The sequence below is a fragment of the Coptis chinensis genome, chromosome 2 (assembly GCF_015680905.1).
Source record: "Coptis chinensis isolate HL-2020 chromosome 2, ASM1568090v1, whole genome shotgun sequence".
In the NCBI taxonomy this organism is placed as follows: Eukaryota; Viridiplantae; Streptophyta; class Magnoliopsida; order Ranunculales; family Ranunculaceae; genus Coptis; species Coptis chinensis.
In genome coordinates, this window is record NC_141457.1 from 75,546,359 (window position 1) to 75,561,801 (window position 15,443).

General features: G+C 35.5%; 1 protein-coding gene, 2 long non-coding RNA genes and 2 pseudogenes across 8 annotated transcripts; 3 read left to right on the top strand and 2 right to left on the bottom strand.

The window, feature by feature from the left end:
• Nucleotides 1-328: 328 nt before the first annotated feature.
• On the bottom strand, nucleotides 329-2,823 carry LOC147517865 (putative protein S-acyltransferase 12; annotated as a pseudogene). Its single transcript, XR_015213093.1, has 5 exons — nucleotides 2,700-2,823; nucleotides 2,256-2,606; nucleotides 818-1,064; nucleotides 492-586; nucleotides 329-408 (listed from the first exon to the last, which is right to left on the bottom strand). The product of XR_015213093.1 is annotated as a putative protein S-acyltransferase 12 (transcript).
• A 1,142-nt stretch (nucleotides 2,824-3,965) lies between these two features.
• Nucleotides 3,966-4,545, top strand: LOC147517866 (uncharacterized). Its single transcript, XR_015213954.1, has 3 exons — nucleotides 3,966-4,048; nucleotides 4,150-4,218; nucleotides 4,410-4,545. It is a non-coding gene; the product is annotated as an uncharacterized LOC147517866 (long non-coding RNA).
• A 4,591-nt stretch (nucleotides 4,546-9,136) lies between these two features.
• LOC147517867 (octanoyltransferase LIP2, mitochondrial pseudogene) lies at nucleotides 9,137-10,077 on the top strand (annotated as a pseudogene). The gene is made up of 2 exons (XR_015213955.1): nucleotides 9,137-9,267; nucleotides 9,351-10,077. The product of XR_015213955.1 is annotated as an octanoyltransferase LIP2, mitochondrial pseudogene (transcript).
• A 1,519-nt stretch (nucleotides 10,078-11,596) lies between these two features.
• LOC147517868 (uncharacterized) lies at nucleotides 11,597-13,471 on the top strand. Its single transcript, XR_015211590.1, has 4 exons — nucleotides 11,597-11,886; nucleotides 12,094-12,170; nucleotides 12,250-12,399; nucleotides 13,264-13,471. It is a non-coding gene; the product is annotated as an uncharacterized LOC147517868 (long non-coding RNA).
• Nucleotides 13,472-13,837: 366 nt separating this feature from the next.
• LOC147517869 (DExH-box ATP-dependent RNA helicase DExH10-like) lies at nucleotides 13,838-15,380 on the bottom strand. 4 transcript variants are annotated; one of them, XM_086589930.1, is made up of 3 exons: nucleotides 14,440-15,380; nucleotides 14,185-14,333; nucleotides 13,838-14,041 (listed from the first exon to the last, which is right to left on the bottom strand). In XM_086589930.1, the coding sequence occupies exons 1-3, from the start codon at nucleotides 14,447-14,449 to the stop codon at nucleotides 13,901-13,903; spliced, it is 300 nt and encodes a 99-aa protein (XP_086446056.1). In that variant the 5' UTR covers nucleotides 14,450-15,380; the 3' UTR covers nucleotides 13,838-13,900. The 4 variants fall into 4 exon arrangements, with proteins under 4 accessions (XP_086446056.1, XP_086446055.1, XP_086446054.1 ...); XM_086589929.1 differs by having other exon boundaries at nucleotides 14,146-14,333; XM_086589928.1 differs by having other exon boundaries at nucleotides 14,185-14,344.
• Nucleotides 15,381-15,443: the final 63 nt, after the last annotated feature.

The window sequence follows — 15,443 nt, forward strand, 5'->3', positions numbered from 1 at the left end:
CAAATGAACCCCTCCACTTTAACCAAACCAACTACAATTCAAGGGAAGCATCATCCCCACCTACCAATTCTTCTGAAAAGATAGACCAAAATATGAAAACCCGTGATTTCTCTTTCTGCTCAAGTTGCTCAAGTCATACACTATCTTGCTTCAATTAATTTTTACCTCTCTTAAACATACAAAGTTCTTTACATTCAACCTTTCCCTAAGTAAAATCAACAACTACTGCATCAGCTGCAAACTTGCAAATACATCTTCTAGGCTAGAGCATATAAGCGCTTAAGTGCCAATAGGTATAAGCAATTATTTTCCTTCTGTTCATAATTCATTAGTTACAAAACCTATGTGAAAATAAAATGTAAACCGTAAATGCATCTTTCCCCACAACAATTTCTGCACAAGAAGAAACTTGATAAAACAAACAAAAGAAATTTCTACAAACATGAAAAATTTCATACTTAAAAAAAAAGAAAAAAAAACCATGCACTTACAAGGAAAAAGAAGAAAGAACTTGTTGTAGTTCAAATTGCAACACAATTCACAACCCAAACACAGTGATGATCCATCTTGAGAACACACCTCTGACCTATGAGAAACACAATCAAATAAACAGGTTACACATAAATTACGAAAGTCTCCCTAAGCTAGATTAACAAAACAAAATGGACTAAGTTATAAAATTGCATTACCAAAAGCATGGATATTAAGAGGTACCAGGAGTTGTGGTTCGTTTTTTGAAAATGAAAAGAAGATATCTTTTCATTCTAACAGATTAAGGGAATATTAATTATATATAAAGTAAGCAGGAAAAACTTACAAACAGAACAATGGTGACATGGGTGGCTGGCTTGCTATTCTGGCAGCTTAATACAGTAGCTTACACATGGTCTTCTTTCCATCCCTTCTGTGGGACAGGAACTAGGTTGTGCAGAAACATACTGTTGTGATGGCATTGAACCACCTGCTTCCATACTCTCCTCATCCAAAATAGGTTTCCAGTTTCCAGGAACAGAACCAGGATCTCTAAAGACTACCATAAAATAGCTCCATGTTAACAAAACAAGCTGCAAGAAAGAATGCTCATTAAAACATACACAAAAGTGCTTTAGAAAAACTATTTTTATTTTGTTCCATTCACGGGCAATGAACATCACGGTTCATGTAAAAGCAGTGTCTGAATCAAAATGTCAAAGATACATTATTATGGCTAGCATAAAAATAATGGAAATATTGTAAAATTATTCATTCAAGTTGCTCAAAATTGATAATGCCCATGGAAAAAAAAAATATCATTAAGTTATTAAGTAACACAACAATAAACTAGCAGCAGTATAGAAAATGCTGATCAACCAAATCTTCCCTTAATATGGGGCCTAGACATCTCTGAGCATATCATCAAACAAATAAGTAAAGAAATAAGACTACTATGTCACATCAACTACATAAGTCATCTGAATACATAAACCAAAAATATGTCATGTCAAATATATTGATCATAATATAACAACTATTAACTGTTTTAGTAGAAGAGGATGAGAAAAGGAACTATGTATGCTAGATTTTCTTAATTAATACAGGTGGGGGTCTGCTTAACCCTAGCTTATTTCTATAAAAAAAAAATTATTAACTATTTTAGCACACATGTGAACTATCATAATGCAGTGGCTGGGTAGACCATGGGTTGTTCATAGATCCACCTCAACATTTTAAACTTATGGCCATCAAGACAAATTGACAATTCCCTGAGTAAAATTATCTCCTAAGCTTATGAGTTATGAGCTCTCCAAAATTTTCCATATGAAAAATATCATCGACATGACCTCTCCTATAGGGGATTACGTAGATCAGTCCAATGCATACTGGATAGGTGTTTGACAGCTAAGACATTCAGATTCAGATACTACTGTAAGCAATCATACAAGATACACCGTACAGATTTTCACTCTCAACTCTCTCAGACAACGAGACACTTATAATATATGCAAAAATCCTACTTAATTTGTCATGCGATGCTTTATGCCATCTTATTCACGTTCTTTGTAACTAGTATCTCATTCAATGTCATCTAACAATTAGTACTGATAAAAAAAATTCAATATTAGTTTTTGGTTGCTATGTACTATTCAAGCATCTACACTGATAATACAAACAAGAAAACTATATAGCATTAACGCAATAAATACAAGTACACCATAATCTAGAGTAAACACATAATTCAAAGTAAACACAAATATTGAGTTACAATACTGAAGTACCAAGACATGGAAGACAGCTACAATGAAGAAGGCCAAAACGGAGATCATCCCTCCATGGAGTAACCTTGGACCCCAAGCAAGAACAACAACAGCATAATACGAAACCGCAATAATAGCCCCAACAAGTAGAATCATAAAATAGCCAAGTACTCTAAGACCAGAACATAACTTGAATAAATTTAAAGCCATTCCAGAACTAATTGAGCTACTACTTCCTCTATTATTCAATTCTATATACGGAACAACAATCCCAATTGATGATTTCCTTCTGCTTTGTTTTGGGAATAACCATTTCAATGTATTTGAATCCAGGTTTACCCAAATTATGCCAAATTTCAGAGTTCTTAGTACCTGTAATATGTTTAAAAGTGATAAAAATTGTTACTTTATGGTGCTAATTGATGTAATTTGAAGTAATTGAAGGAGGGGGAGTTGAAATTTTACCTTAAATGCATTAAATTTGATGCAATTTTGGTTTTTAAGTTGACCTAAATCGGTTGAGTGTGACTCAGTGAGTGAGTCTTTGAAAACGATTTTGTCTTAAAAAGTCAGCAAACGAGACTCTTCCTAGTTTTTAATATCACGATTCTCGAAAACAGACAAAGATTTGAGCCGCCACATAGGACAAAAAATGTTGCTGCGGCATATAAAAATGTCCGAAATATCTAGAGATATTTCGCTTTGGCATTCTATTGAAATTTCGCCAGCTGACCAACGCTCACATATTCCCATATAAAGCCTTTACAGATGGACAGATGGTGTATTTCCAAGCTTATAAATTAAACTAATGCTCTCTTTGAGAGATCTCTCATCTCAAGTTAAGGGAGGTTGTTAACCCGTGCTCTTGATTATGATCTAAAATCTAAACAAACTTTGATGATTAATAGATTTTGCTTTGGTAATTGCTAAGATTGAAAGCTGATCACCTGGGTTAGAGATGAAGCCTTTACAAAAAAAAAAAACATATAAACAAATACATGAGTTTCACTATGTATGTATTTTCAAAATTTCGCGTGTTTGTTTCAAATCAAGTTGGTGTACAGAGAGTGACTCTCCATGACAGATATGGTGAAAAAATAACTCTTTGAGCCAACTTTTTTTTTTAATCACTCACAAAGACTAGGTAGTAGATGAAAAGTCAAATATACTCTTAAGGTGAAATTAAAAACGGCTCGGATAAATGAAAAGTTAAATATACCCCTGAAACGAAATAACAAATGGTCTGCCCAGCCGAAACGACCCGATGTATATAGGTATAAATAATCACTGTTCATATCTAAACATAATGTATGATAACACCTATTGGAGTATGAACAATCACCTTAACATGAGTTATATATGAACACTCGTTGTTCATACCTATTTGGAGTATGAACAATCACTGTTCATACATCAATATAATATATGATCAGTAATAACACTTATTGGAATATGAACAATCAATATTCATACCTATTTGGAGTATGAACAATCACTGTTCATACATCAATATAACGTATAATCAGTAATAACACTTATTAGAGTATGAACAATCATTGTTCATACCACAACTTATGAATATTTAATATGAATACGTTTATTGTCTCATTCTCTTACTTTTAATTGAATACATTTATCAACTATATAGTTGTTTTATTAGTTTGTGGTAATTTTGGTCTGATGTTATTTTTGTGTTTTCCAATAGGTTGGCTATGCACGAGGAATCATCAAGTAGGCACAAGGTGGATGATGAAGTTCATGAAGGAGCTCTTCCTGCTTATCTTCTAGAACGTGAACAAACCACGCGTGCAAAGGTATTCCAGCTTAGTCCAACTTGAGGAAGTTTGGAAGCTTTTCATTTTTATGCAAGTTTGTTTTTATGTTTTGCGAACTAATGGTAAATGCTTATTTCCAGGTTCTAAGTAACAGTATCAAACAAAAGAGGAAAGAGAAAGCTAGTAAATGGGATGTTCCTTTGCCAAAGGTATCGTTTGCCAAAGGTATCGTGCTTCTATTTTACTATTTGCTGAAAATGCATTTTCTTGAAACTCTTGTTCAAGCTTTAGTTTGTTATTTATTTTTATGTAATCTAAAGATGAACAAGAGCTTCAAACCTCCAAGTTAGTGGACTTTTTTTTTGAAAACTTGATTACTTATATTTTGCCCCTTTATTAGGTTCGGCCTGTTGCTGAAGAGGAAATGTTCAAGGTGGTCAGAACAGGTCAACGGAAATGTAAGTTTGGTTTATATGTTTTATGTTATGCTCGAAGTTTATAAGATGTATATGCCTCGACTTCCTCTTAGCTTTTTTTTTTTTGGTAAAGACTTCCCCTTAGCTTTGTCATGCCATATGTTTAAATTATAACTAATCTATCCATTTGAAGATACGCTTTCATTTTATAGTTATCATTGTTCTGTAGTCTAAGTTTACACAAGTTGGCATGCTACGCTGAAGAATTAAATTAGCTTTTTACTGATGAGATTATTCTGTGCTGTGTAGTGGCTTTCATATTCATCACTCGATCACAAAACGAAAGCTCATATGCATGTCATATGCATTAACTTCTTTGGCGGAATTATAATTAAATGTTGCGATTAATTAACATTTTTTTTGTGCCTAGCTCAATTCTAAGTATGTTAATGGTTAAGAGAACACAGAAAAAAAAATGTAATAAATGCGCCATGCTAAAGGATGAAGATCGAGCCAATTTGCAGTCAATTCCAATGAGTACAACGTACAAACATTCAATTATATATTCAACTATTCAACTATTCAACTATTCAAGTAGGTGGCATGTGGAGATGATGGTTCTTTAATAAAATAGAGGGAAAACCCCGACATTTAAAAGGTTTGCCTAGCTCAATGGGGAAACTCATAATTCAAGCAATCAATAAAGAACCTAAGCGTATCATCCATCTAAGAGTCTTCCAAGTCACAAAGTCAAAATAATATGCACTTTGAAATTTTATTGAAAGTTGTGGTGTGAACTGTGAACTAGACGGGCCTAGGATTTTCTAATTAATCAAAGTATCAAACTAAATTTGAGTACATTGTGCTAATGTAAACCGTGTTTTCTTATTTCCAATTCAAAGTAATTCACTAGGCTAAGTGCCCAACCAGGTTTCAGCTCAAATTACTCTCGTTGATCTCGCAATCTGAGTACCTTTTCCAGTACGGAAGGCGCATCCACATTCCACACGTACATTAGTCATTTTTTCAATGGGAATGTCTTTCATCGAAGGCAAGGAAAAATTGGCGAAAATTGAAAAAGTAGAAGACTAAAAATTGGAACTTGCAAAACGTGCCAAGGAGAAATTGAGCTACGATTAATGTCAACTCCAACAATTAACCAGATCTCCAAAGGAAATATTTCACTAGGAACTAACCATCCTAGAACACCCCCACGAACACGCAAAGCCCAACAGACACACAGGCTATGTTTTAGGTGGACATAAAAAAAGGCCCAACACAAATCCAAAAGCATTGTAAGCCCAAGTCCAGGCCCAACCCATAAACCGACTCGTGAATAAGACCACTATCGGCTTTAGACTTTTTTTTTTGGGTTTTTAGGTTTTGGCCTTTTAATAATAGGGTAATTAGGCTTTGGTCCAATAATGATCGATTATTAGGTTTTGGTCCTCCTAAACGTGAGTTGACTTGGTTGACCAACGATGGACGTCCACCCATCTCACATATTTTGTTATTACCCACGATACCCTTATGAGGTCAATGTTGACCGAGTTGACCATCTCCAATTTTGTAGTTTGACGCCAATTCGGCGGTATGTGATGAGACACGTGGTCAATTTTTAACGGGTAAGATCATCTAGATCTTGGCCGTTGTTATCAAAACACGTGTTAATTGTGGATTGATCTCGATAAAATTGGCGGGAATACACTCACTAACTCATGCCATTTCTCTTCGTTCACTCTCTCTCATTTATGTTTCTCATCTGTTCTGTCATTTTTCACACAGAGAGAATGACAGTGTTAACAATCTCTCATTGACGTAGTTTGGATCTTCGAAAGAAATAACAAACTTGGCTAGGAGTTGGAGTTTTATATATTAAAAAAAAACTTGGTTAGGAGTTGGAGTTGGAGTTGGAGTTATATATAAAAAAAATAAAAGAAGCAAACTTGGTTAGGTAAGTTGTCAATGCTCCTTCTTTTGCATGTTTAATTTGCATGTCAATGATTGTTTTGAATATTTAAACCCTAATAACGTTTAATTAGGTCATAAATATTACGTATTTTTTTATTCTAATGGATTAAACCTTTTTGGTCTGTTGGTTATGTTATTTAATTTAAAATGAGGGATTCTCCATGCTGTTGCCATTAAATAATTATTTAAGAATAGTGGATTTATATTTCAGTTTGTATTTTATTGATGTTTATGTCCATTCCTTATTATATAAAATGTTGTGTTTTGGCTTTGGTTCAGTCATGTGGTATGACAAAAGAAAATTTGTTGTTCATTTGGGAGGTGTATGGAAAAAAACTATGCTTGGTTTATTTGGTTTGGAGGAGTACTCTGGTGGATTGAGGAGAGTATATTCAGTAGAAGAAGAAGAGTTAAATTGGATGGAATTCATCAAGGAAATTAGGATGTTTGTTCCCAGGAAAAATGTATCATCTATTTAATGCATTTTAGCAGGGTATTTGTGTCCACTGAGTATTGACAAACAACTTATGGATATGTGGGAGAACATAATGGTTGAAAGTGACAATAAATTTCATCTGTTTGTGTCTTATGATTACCAGAATGTGCAATGAATGACCCAAGATTGGGAGACAAACCCTAGGGTCATAGGTGTATGTCCTTCAATGCCCACACATGAACCTAATTCAATGCCCACACATGAGTCCACACTTAATTCAAAGTCCACCAATTGATGAGTCTAGTTCAGTCCCTTCACATCATCCAAGCCCATCTCTCCTCTTTGACTTGACCATGCCAAATGATGAGTCAAGTAAAAATGTTATTATAGACTTAACCACTTCCACGACCTATGCCAAATGATGAGTCAACTAGAAATGTCATTGTAGACTTAACCACTTCAAAACAACCTATTAGACCAAAAAACCAAATGCAAAACTTCCTAGAATAGTAGTATTCTTTGAAAGATGGGATTCAAAGACTTTTTACAAAGCAAGCTTAATTTCTCATATTTTGAAAAGTCGAGTGATGAAGATGATGTTGAACCAATTCTGGAAGCAAGTGATGAATCATTGGATGAAGGATTTAAGGATGATCGGGGGGGGGGGGGAGGGGGGATTGGCTTTGAAAGTCAAAGTGAGGATGGAGATGGTATGGAAGCAAGCATTGTTGATCAACAAGTTGTTGGGAGTATTCAGGCATGTGTAGAAGAAGTTCTTTATCAATTCAATGATTTGTTTGAGAGTGGTGAGGCATTTGAAAGTCAGAGTCAAAGTGAGGATGATGTTGAACATGGAAACAATGATATATTCCTTGGTGGTAGCTCAGATGATGAAAATGATAGACAGTTTGAGGTGGTTGCTAGATTTAGCCCTTGTAATCAAGATACATTTAATTTGGGTGATCCTGAATTTGAGAAAGAAGATGAGGATTGGGATCCTGTTGATGCACATTCAAGTGAGACTTCCGAAGGTTCACTAGTGTCAAATAATGAAGAAGAAGATACTAAGATGAACAATTTTGTGATATCAACAAGAAATTGCTATGTGGAAGAAGATACTGAGAGGACTGATAACCCAGAAGCAACAGTCTCCAAAAAGAACTTGAAATTGAAAACAAATATGGAATAGAGACACATTGGAGAGTGTAGACAATTTATAAAAGATATGACAGTCTCCCACAGATTTAGTTTCAAATAGAATAAGAATGATAAGGAAATGTATTTTGTAATTTGTAAAGATAAGGACTGCAAGTGGTTTGTGAAATGTAGCAAGAAGATAAATGAGCTTACAATGAAGCTCAGGAAATATAATGACATCTATACTTGTGAAGCTAATGAGGAGAACAAAGTTATGCAAGCCAAAGCATTGGAAGCATTTGCAAGGGCCCATCCAACCTTTGCTCCAGTTGACTTGTTTAATGAGATATATTGTAAGTATGGTGTACACATATCTTATTGGACTGCTTGGAGAGCAAGGATCATGTTGCTAGAGAAAATGCATGGTAATTATGAAGAGGGGTACATGGTGATTTCAGAAATGAAAAAACAAATTTTGGAAAGGAATAAAAGAAGCATTGTTAAGTGGTACAAGGATTCTGTAAATGAGTTTGTGGGTTTCTTTGTTGCATACAAGACATCATTAGATGGGTTTATTGTGGGAAATGTCGTAAAAGCTTGAAATGGAGTAAGATATGATCTAAATTTAATAATTTGTTCATGATGAAGCTATTGCTTACAGTGATGAAGATAATATGTTTCTTTTTGCTATTAAAGTCTTTAGCAGGGAATTTTTAGTTTTTAAATCAACTTTAGTCTATTAGATAGATATATGTGTTGATAGAATTTTTGGTACATTTGACCATCTTCTTGGCGCAACTCGAAGGAGGTTAAAACTACTCGGGGTGATTAGCAATGTGTTAGCAGGGATGCTTAATGCATTGGAAGGTGAATGTGAATGTGAATGTCAAGCATGCGTGACATGCATATACATTCTGAAAACTCTTTGGCATATCAACCAGATCAATTAGAGATCTTTACAAATACACCCTATTAGTTCAGGTTCACTTCTATTTTGGACGAGTTAAAGTCCTTTTCATTATGTGTTTAAATTCGTAGTTCCATTTTTATTTGGTAGTGTTAGATCTTTTTCTCATTATGTTTATGATTTTCCAAGTTTTTATCGTGTATGTTCTATCTAGGAGACTTTGCAATTCCTAAGTCTCGATGAAGAATTTTTGTGGACTTAGGATCTTTGCTTCAGTCAGGCATCTGTGATGTTTTATTTTATGTTGTGAGGGAGAGTTGGGATAAAGGTTGGAGACTTGAACGAGGAGTCTTGGTTTTCTGAAACAGTGTGATAACTGAAGCGTAAACTAGTAAGTTTTAGGGTTTTTGTTTTCACAGCCATAAACAATCATATGATGGAAATTTGATACCATTATCAATTGATGCTCTACAGGAAATGAGAATACCACGGAACCTCAATGTCTGGAAAATGGGGATGGTCAACTACTTGGATGCACTTAAGCTTCAGGAGAAGCTCGTCTCTGACAGAAAACTAGGAAAAATTCCTGACACCATCTTGTCCTTACAACATCCTCCTACATATACACTCGAAAAAAGGAGAACAGATCACAATTTACTTGTTCCCGAGGCTGACCTACGAACTATGGGAGCGGAGCTTCACTACACACAAAGAGGGGGAGACATAACATATCATGGTCCACATCAAGCAATCTTATACCTCATTATATCTCTCAAGGATAAGGGTTTAGGCGCTCGGAAGTATGTTGAAAACCTTGAGTCAATTATGATTGAATTGGCGTCTCTTTATGGTGTGAGTGCCCTTGCTGGAATGAATAAGTGTGAGACAGGGGTATGGGTTGGAGACAGAAAGATCGGTGCAATCGGGGTTCGGATTTCTTCGGAGATCACTTCTCATGGAATGGCTTTTAACATTGATCCAGATCGGAACTACTTTAAGCACATTGTACCTTGTGGAATTGCTGATAAAGAAATCACATCTCTAAAAAGAGAGACAGATATGGTTCTTCTAGCCGAAGAAGTGATTCAGGAGCAGCTGGTTTCTTGTTTTGCTAGATCGTTTGGTTATGATACTCTTGTGCAAAAGGAAAACGTAGCCATAGCGTTGGGAAAAGGGGAATAAGATGAGAATTTGTGACGAATGTTTGGTGTCTCATCATTATTTGGAATGTTTGGTCTCCCATCATTACCCCACTTTATTTTGAAATTTGGAGTGTTAGATCTTTTGAGACTTTATATTAGATCGGACGGTTTACCTTGTATATATACAGTTACAATAAGAGTGTCAGTAGGGGTGGGAATTTGGCCCTAACGACCCCTAACCCGACCACGACCGACCACCTCAAAAGCCTAAAGCCCTCCATGGCTAAAAGCCTCCACGAGTTTAGGGTAGAACGGGTCTACCTAATGCTTCTAGAGGCGGGGCTAGAAATTAAGATTCTAAAACATGGCGGAATGGGCCTCTAACAAGGCCCTCTTACCCATGTTTTATACTTTTACTATAAATACACATCTGTGGTAATCATTCAACTCTTTGTTAAATATTTTCAATTAAAATAACATTTGTCGGCTTTGTAATTTATCACTTACACCCTAAGGGTCTTCCAATAACTTGTTTTATATAACAAAAACTTGTCGACTTAAGCGGTATGAAGAACAATGAACATTAGCCTAATAAAAAAAAAACTTTTATTCCTTTGATCATCAAGTCAAAGTCCATAACTTATTATTCCGATTTAACTTCCGACTATTTCTTTATAAATTATATTTTTATTCACATCCAAGCCAAGTCTAAAACTAAAGGTTTCCTTCCACACCATTAAAGCAAAATACGAAGCGACATTTGTAACATAAAAACCAAAAACAAAAAAAAAAATGACATTTGTAATCTCAAACCTTTCTCCATCACTTGTTCAAAAGCCAATATTTTCATTTCCATATCTGAAAGCTTGAATCACTTTTAAATTAGAAGAAAGGTAATATTATATTTGTTTGAATCTATTATAGAAATAATTTATGATATTACAAATAGTTTAACAACTTCCAAACCCTTAACCAAAACTATTATGTTTATTTTATATCTATTACTTTGAAAAATGATAATATAATTATTTATTTTATGTATTTGATGTTAAATGTAATTTCATTGAGGTTTGAGTCTGAGGAAGAAACAATTCAACTCTCGATGTCTTGATTCATTAGATTGTGGATGTGCATTTTAAATTTTGAACTTATACAAGATTATTCTTAGATTGGTTGGACTTTGAGTTTGTAGATTATTAGACATTTTGTAATATAAATGAGTTTTAAAACGATGTAGTAAAAAGAAAATATATAGGCTAAAAGCCTTAAAAAGGTAAATTTGATTTAGATTTTGTGACATACTATCTACGCCGACTTTAGATGGGCCGACCCGCCCTAATATCCGAGAAGGCTTTAATGTTTAAGGCTTTGTAGCCTTACCCGCCCATTGCCCACCCCTAAGTGTCACTATAGTCATACTTTGTATATATACACAGTGACACGGTATGAATATAGTGACACTCTTATTGTGACGTCCCTATCTCACACCTCTCCTAAACCGTCCGATATAATATAAAGTCTCAAAAGATCTAACACTCCAAATTTCAAATAATAAAGTGGGAGTAAAAACGTATTTTACGTCTCATCTTCTCAACAAAAAAAAAAGAGTTTACCATTGAAGATCTCCGAAATTCACTCTAGTTTTTTCCCTTCTCTTCGTCAACAAAAAATAAAACATGAAGTGAACACTCTCTCTAAAACGAAATTGGAGAAAAACCAGACTCTTGTTGAGTTGTTGCTGACTCTTGAATCAAAATGTCCATATCTACAAATATAAATCAGTTCCTTAAGCTTTCCACCCCAGAATTACCGTGGTTAGATTTGCGGAATACACTGAGAACTTGAGGAAAATTGCAGTCCATCTCAAGGTATGCTTTTCACTTGCAAATTACTGTCTTTACATTTAAAGGAATCTGCGTTACTAATTAGGTGGACGGCTGGACGCTAGGGTGTGCCCACACTCTTGAAATGTTTAGTCACTGAGTTATCCTTCAACCAATTTGAAATTTATCTTTAGATGTCCCAGATGAAAATGGTATATTGCAAGCATTCTAACCTAAACTTTTCCGATCCAGAGCCTCTCAGACAAAACACGCATTATTTTTCTGAGTTGCCCTCCTATCAACGAGGACCAATTCCGTAAATCGACAAGGTGCTCCAATGCCTGTTTAACATTCTTTTTCTCTATCCGCAATAACAATCTGAATTAACATGTCTTTTTCTGAAATCAGTACCGTATTTAGTGAACTTATTCGCTCTAATGAGCTTTGTGGGAGATATTCAGAAGCTTGTGTAGAGCTATGCAAGGATCTGGACGTGAAGATTATTGATCTTTGGACCGCCATTCAAAAGAGAGAAAATTGGAGGAGTACATGCTTTACGTAACTTTGCTTATATCCTTCAAATATCTGTTTACATTTTACATTTCTGCATTGACGATCTTCATATGAACCCCTACAATATTGAACATAGATGTCTGCATTTGTTTCAAGGTCAAATTTAGAGGCTGCAAATTTAGCGACACTCTTAGGGTGACACTCTAATCTCACACCTCTCCTGAACCGTCCGATCTAATCTAAGTTTCAAAAGATCTAACACTCTAAATTTCGAACAACAAAAAGTAGGGGTAAAAACATCTTTTCATGATTTACTATTCTAAGGGCATCTCCAATAGGGGGTATAAAATTACACCTCCACCTAGGCTCCACGTAGGTGCCATTAGGATTTTACACCTCTAATTGTATATTATTGTATAGCTTATAAATATCCACACTCTATACTCTCCAATGGAAGAGTGTAAAAAAAAATAGATTTTAAACTGGGTGGAGTGACGTCCGAGTTAAAAAATTACTTTAGAATTAGAAAGGGACGTTACTCTAAGTGACGTCCGAAAATTATTTCACTCAGACGTCAGTTCGAGTGTCGCCTGGGATTTTTATTAACTAATAGCGAGAGGGGGAATTTCCCACCCTCTCTATTAGCTAATACACTATTACCTACGGTACAGCACCTCCATTGGAGAGAGTTTTTTTATATTTGGGGTGTAAAATTTCCACTCTATACGGTTTACACCCCCCATTGGAGATGCCCTAATGAGGCGTTTTGGAAATAACAATGCAATAGGTAGAACGTACACCAACGCCGCAGGGCAAGCATATGCTTTGTTGATCAGTTAAGAATAACTCAATGTTCTGTTTATGGTCACTGTATTCTGAATTTTGATGCTAATTTTCCAATACTTGCAGGCTTGCAGCAAACATTATATAAGTTCGAGCCAAATTACGAGCAGATGGTCAAACACTCAAACTACAAGCAGTTGCAGGACTCCGTATACCAAATCACTTAGTTAAGTAGTGTGAGAGATGGTCAAACTACAAAGCCAAATTATATAACAGATTCATTGGTGTAAAATTACTTCTTCTCATTAAATAGATCACCAAAGTTGCATCTTCCCAGTTACGGCTTTGTAATCGAGTCTTGCATTGGTCGGTCCCAGATTACTGCAGTTTACTTAAAGTTTTAGTCTCTTGAGAATTTATTCGTCCTTCCTGGATTCTCAAAAGCTTCATACATCTGTAGTTCAAACATGTGGAAAAAAATATTGCGATATAACTACAGATGCATTCGAGCCACTCCTGGTCTCGAAGAACCCCTACATGCAATGTCCGGCCTTTACACCCCACAGGGCCACGTACACTTGGTCTCTTACTAAGGTCAGCGTCAGTCTAACAAAAATAACCTTGTAATTTGGACATGAATTCTCTGAGCATGTCACTCAAAAATGGATACCATTCTAGCATTTTATCAAAAGACGGCTAATCAAGCGAAAACATATTGCTTCAAGAATATACATCACTGTTGCGTAACAGCTTACAACAGACATTATAGTTGAAACACAGACAACGCAAAGTCATGTGTGTACACGGAGTTGGCAAACATAATACCACGCCACAAGCTTTCGCTACTCACTGCAAACTTGCTCTCCAAATCAAGCTCCCCCACAGCATGATCAGCAGAGCGCAACTGAGAAAGACCATACGATAGGCAATTTTAATAAGATCTAACAAATAAACATGTATCTGAAACATATTGAACCAATCAGGTATACCCTTTTTAAGAGAATTTACCAAATCAAGAGTCATGAGGAGTTCTACAAATCCACACACCTCTGCTATTCTCCTCGCACTGTCTTGAAGTTCTTGGAGAGGTTTTGCAAGTTCAGTTCTCAAATGTATTTGCTCATTTGATCTATCTCCAGGAATGAAACAACTTGCTAGAGCTGCAACTTGGCGAGGATCAAGATCGTTAAACGTACCTAAAGAAATACTTGCCCAAATTAGCAAGGCAGATGAATAGTTAATACTGAAGAAAGAAGGAAATAGCAACAAAAGAAGCTGTTGAGTCATAACTCATAAGCTCACCGTTGAACATCAGTTCCGTAACAAGAAGTACGTCTCCTGTGTCTATCAAGCATGCGGCACGGCCCTTTAACTGGACAACACCATCAGCATCAATATGGCCAAGCTTCTACAAAACCCCTGAACGATTTTTTAGTTCATCACAGAAGTTTTGAAGCTGCACAATGAATACCGCAACTCTCTTTTTTTAGACAGAAGAAAAACTTTAATTACTATTGGAAGAGTAAAAGATCTCATCAGAAGAGTGAATCACGAGAACAAAGCAGAAATCACATGGGTAGAGGATATATAAAATCAATGAACAAATCCTCAGGTGACACTGACAGTAATGCTTGACAAGCTAAAGCAGAAGTTTTTTCATACATGACTGACAATTTTTTCCTTCATACATTTCACATGATGCTAAATTTATATCTAAAACAAAGAATCACACGTGACAAAGAGAGACCTCTATCTCTATCAGTTACCAACTGACAAACAAAGCAGCTGAACTAATAGTATAGTAAAAAAAGCAAATGTCTAGAAGAGACCTTCTGATTTCAAAATTCAAACTTCTACATGGGGTATTTATATCTGTAAGAAAGTCGAATCCACTTTGATACGGCTTTTTCTATCAGTTGTAGATTGCCTCAAGATTCGCGTCCCACTTCTCGATGATTTTATACATTGCAAAAAGAAAAATATGGAGAACCCTTAGAGATCAACTTCTTGAAGCATTTGGAATGAAAATAGGAAATTTTTACGCAATATAGATCTGTGGCTATTGGCTACAACATCGTCATGACACTGACACCCTTCTCCTTCGGCCTAAAAGATTCCCCCAGTGAAAAGGGATTCACTACAGGGAATTCTTCGAGGCAGCTAGCAATATCTGGTATTGTAAGTACTGTATTTTGGTTATCATAGTAGGAGGATGTCTCGTTCACTAAAAGTTACAGCTACATGATATTTTAACAGGATTCAGTTGAACAGAGAAATTACGATACTGAGTGCCTTTTTCTTTTCTT

What these genes read in the sequence shown, in the direction of transcription:
- LOC147517869 (XM_086589927.1), bottom strand. Translation starts at nt 14,492, where the DNA reads ATGCTTGATAGACACAGGAGACGTACTTCTTGTTACGGAACTGATGTT. An exon ending in TACGGAACTGATGTTCAACG is followed by an intron (nt 14,345 to 14,439) that starts GTGAGCTTATGA and finishes AATTTGGGCAAG; the next exon opens with TATTTCTTTAGGTACGTTTA. An exon ending in TCCTCATGACTCTTGATTTG is followed by an intron (nt 14,042 to 14,145) that starts GTAAATTCTCTT and finishes GGTCTTTCTCAG; the next exon opens with TTGCGCTCTGCTGATCATGC.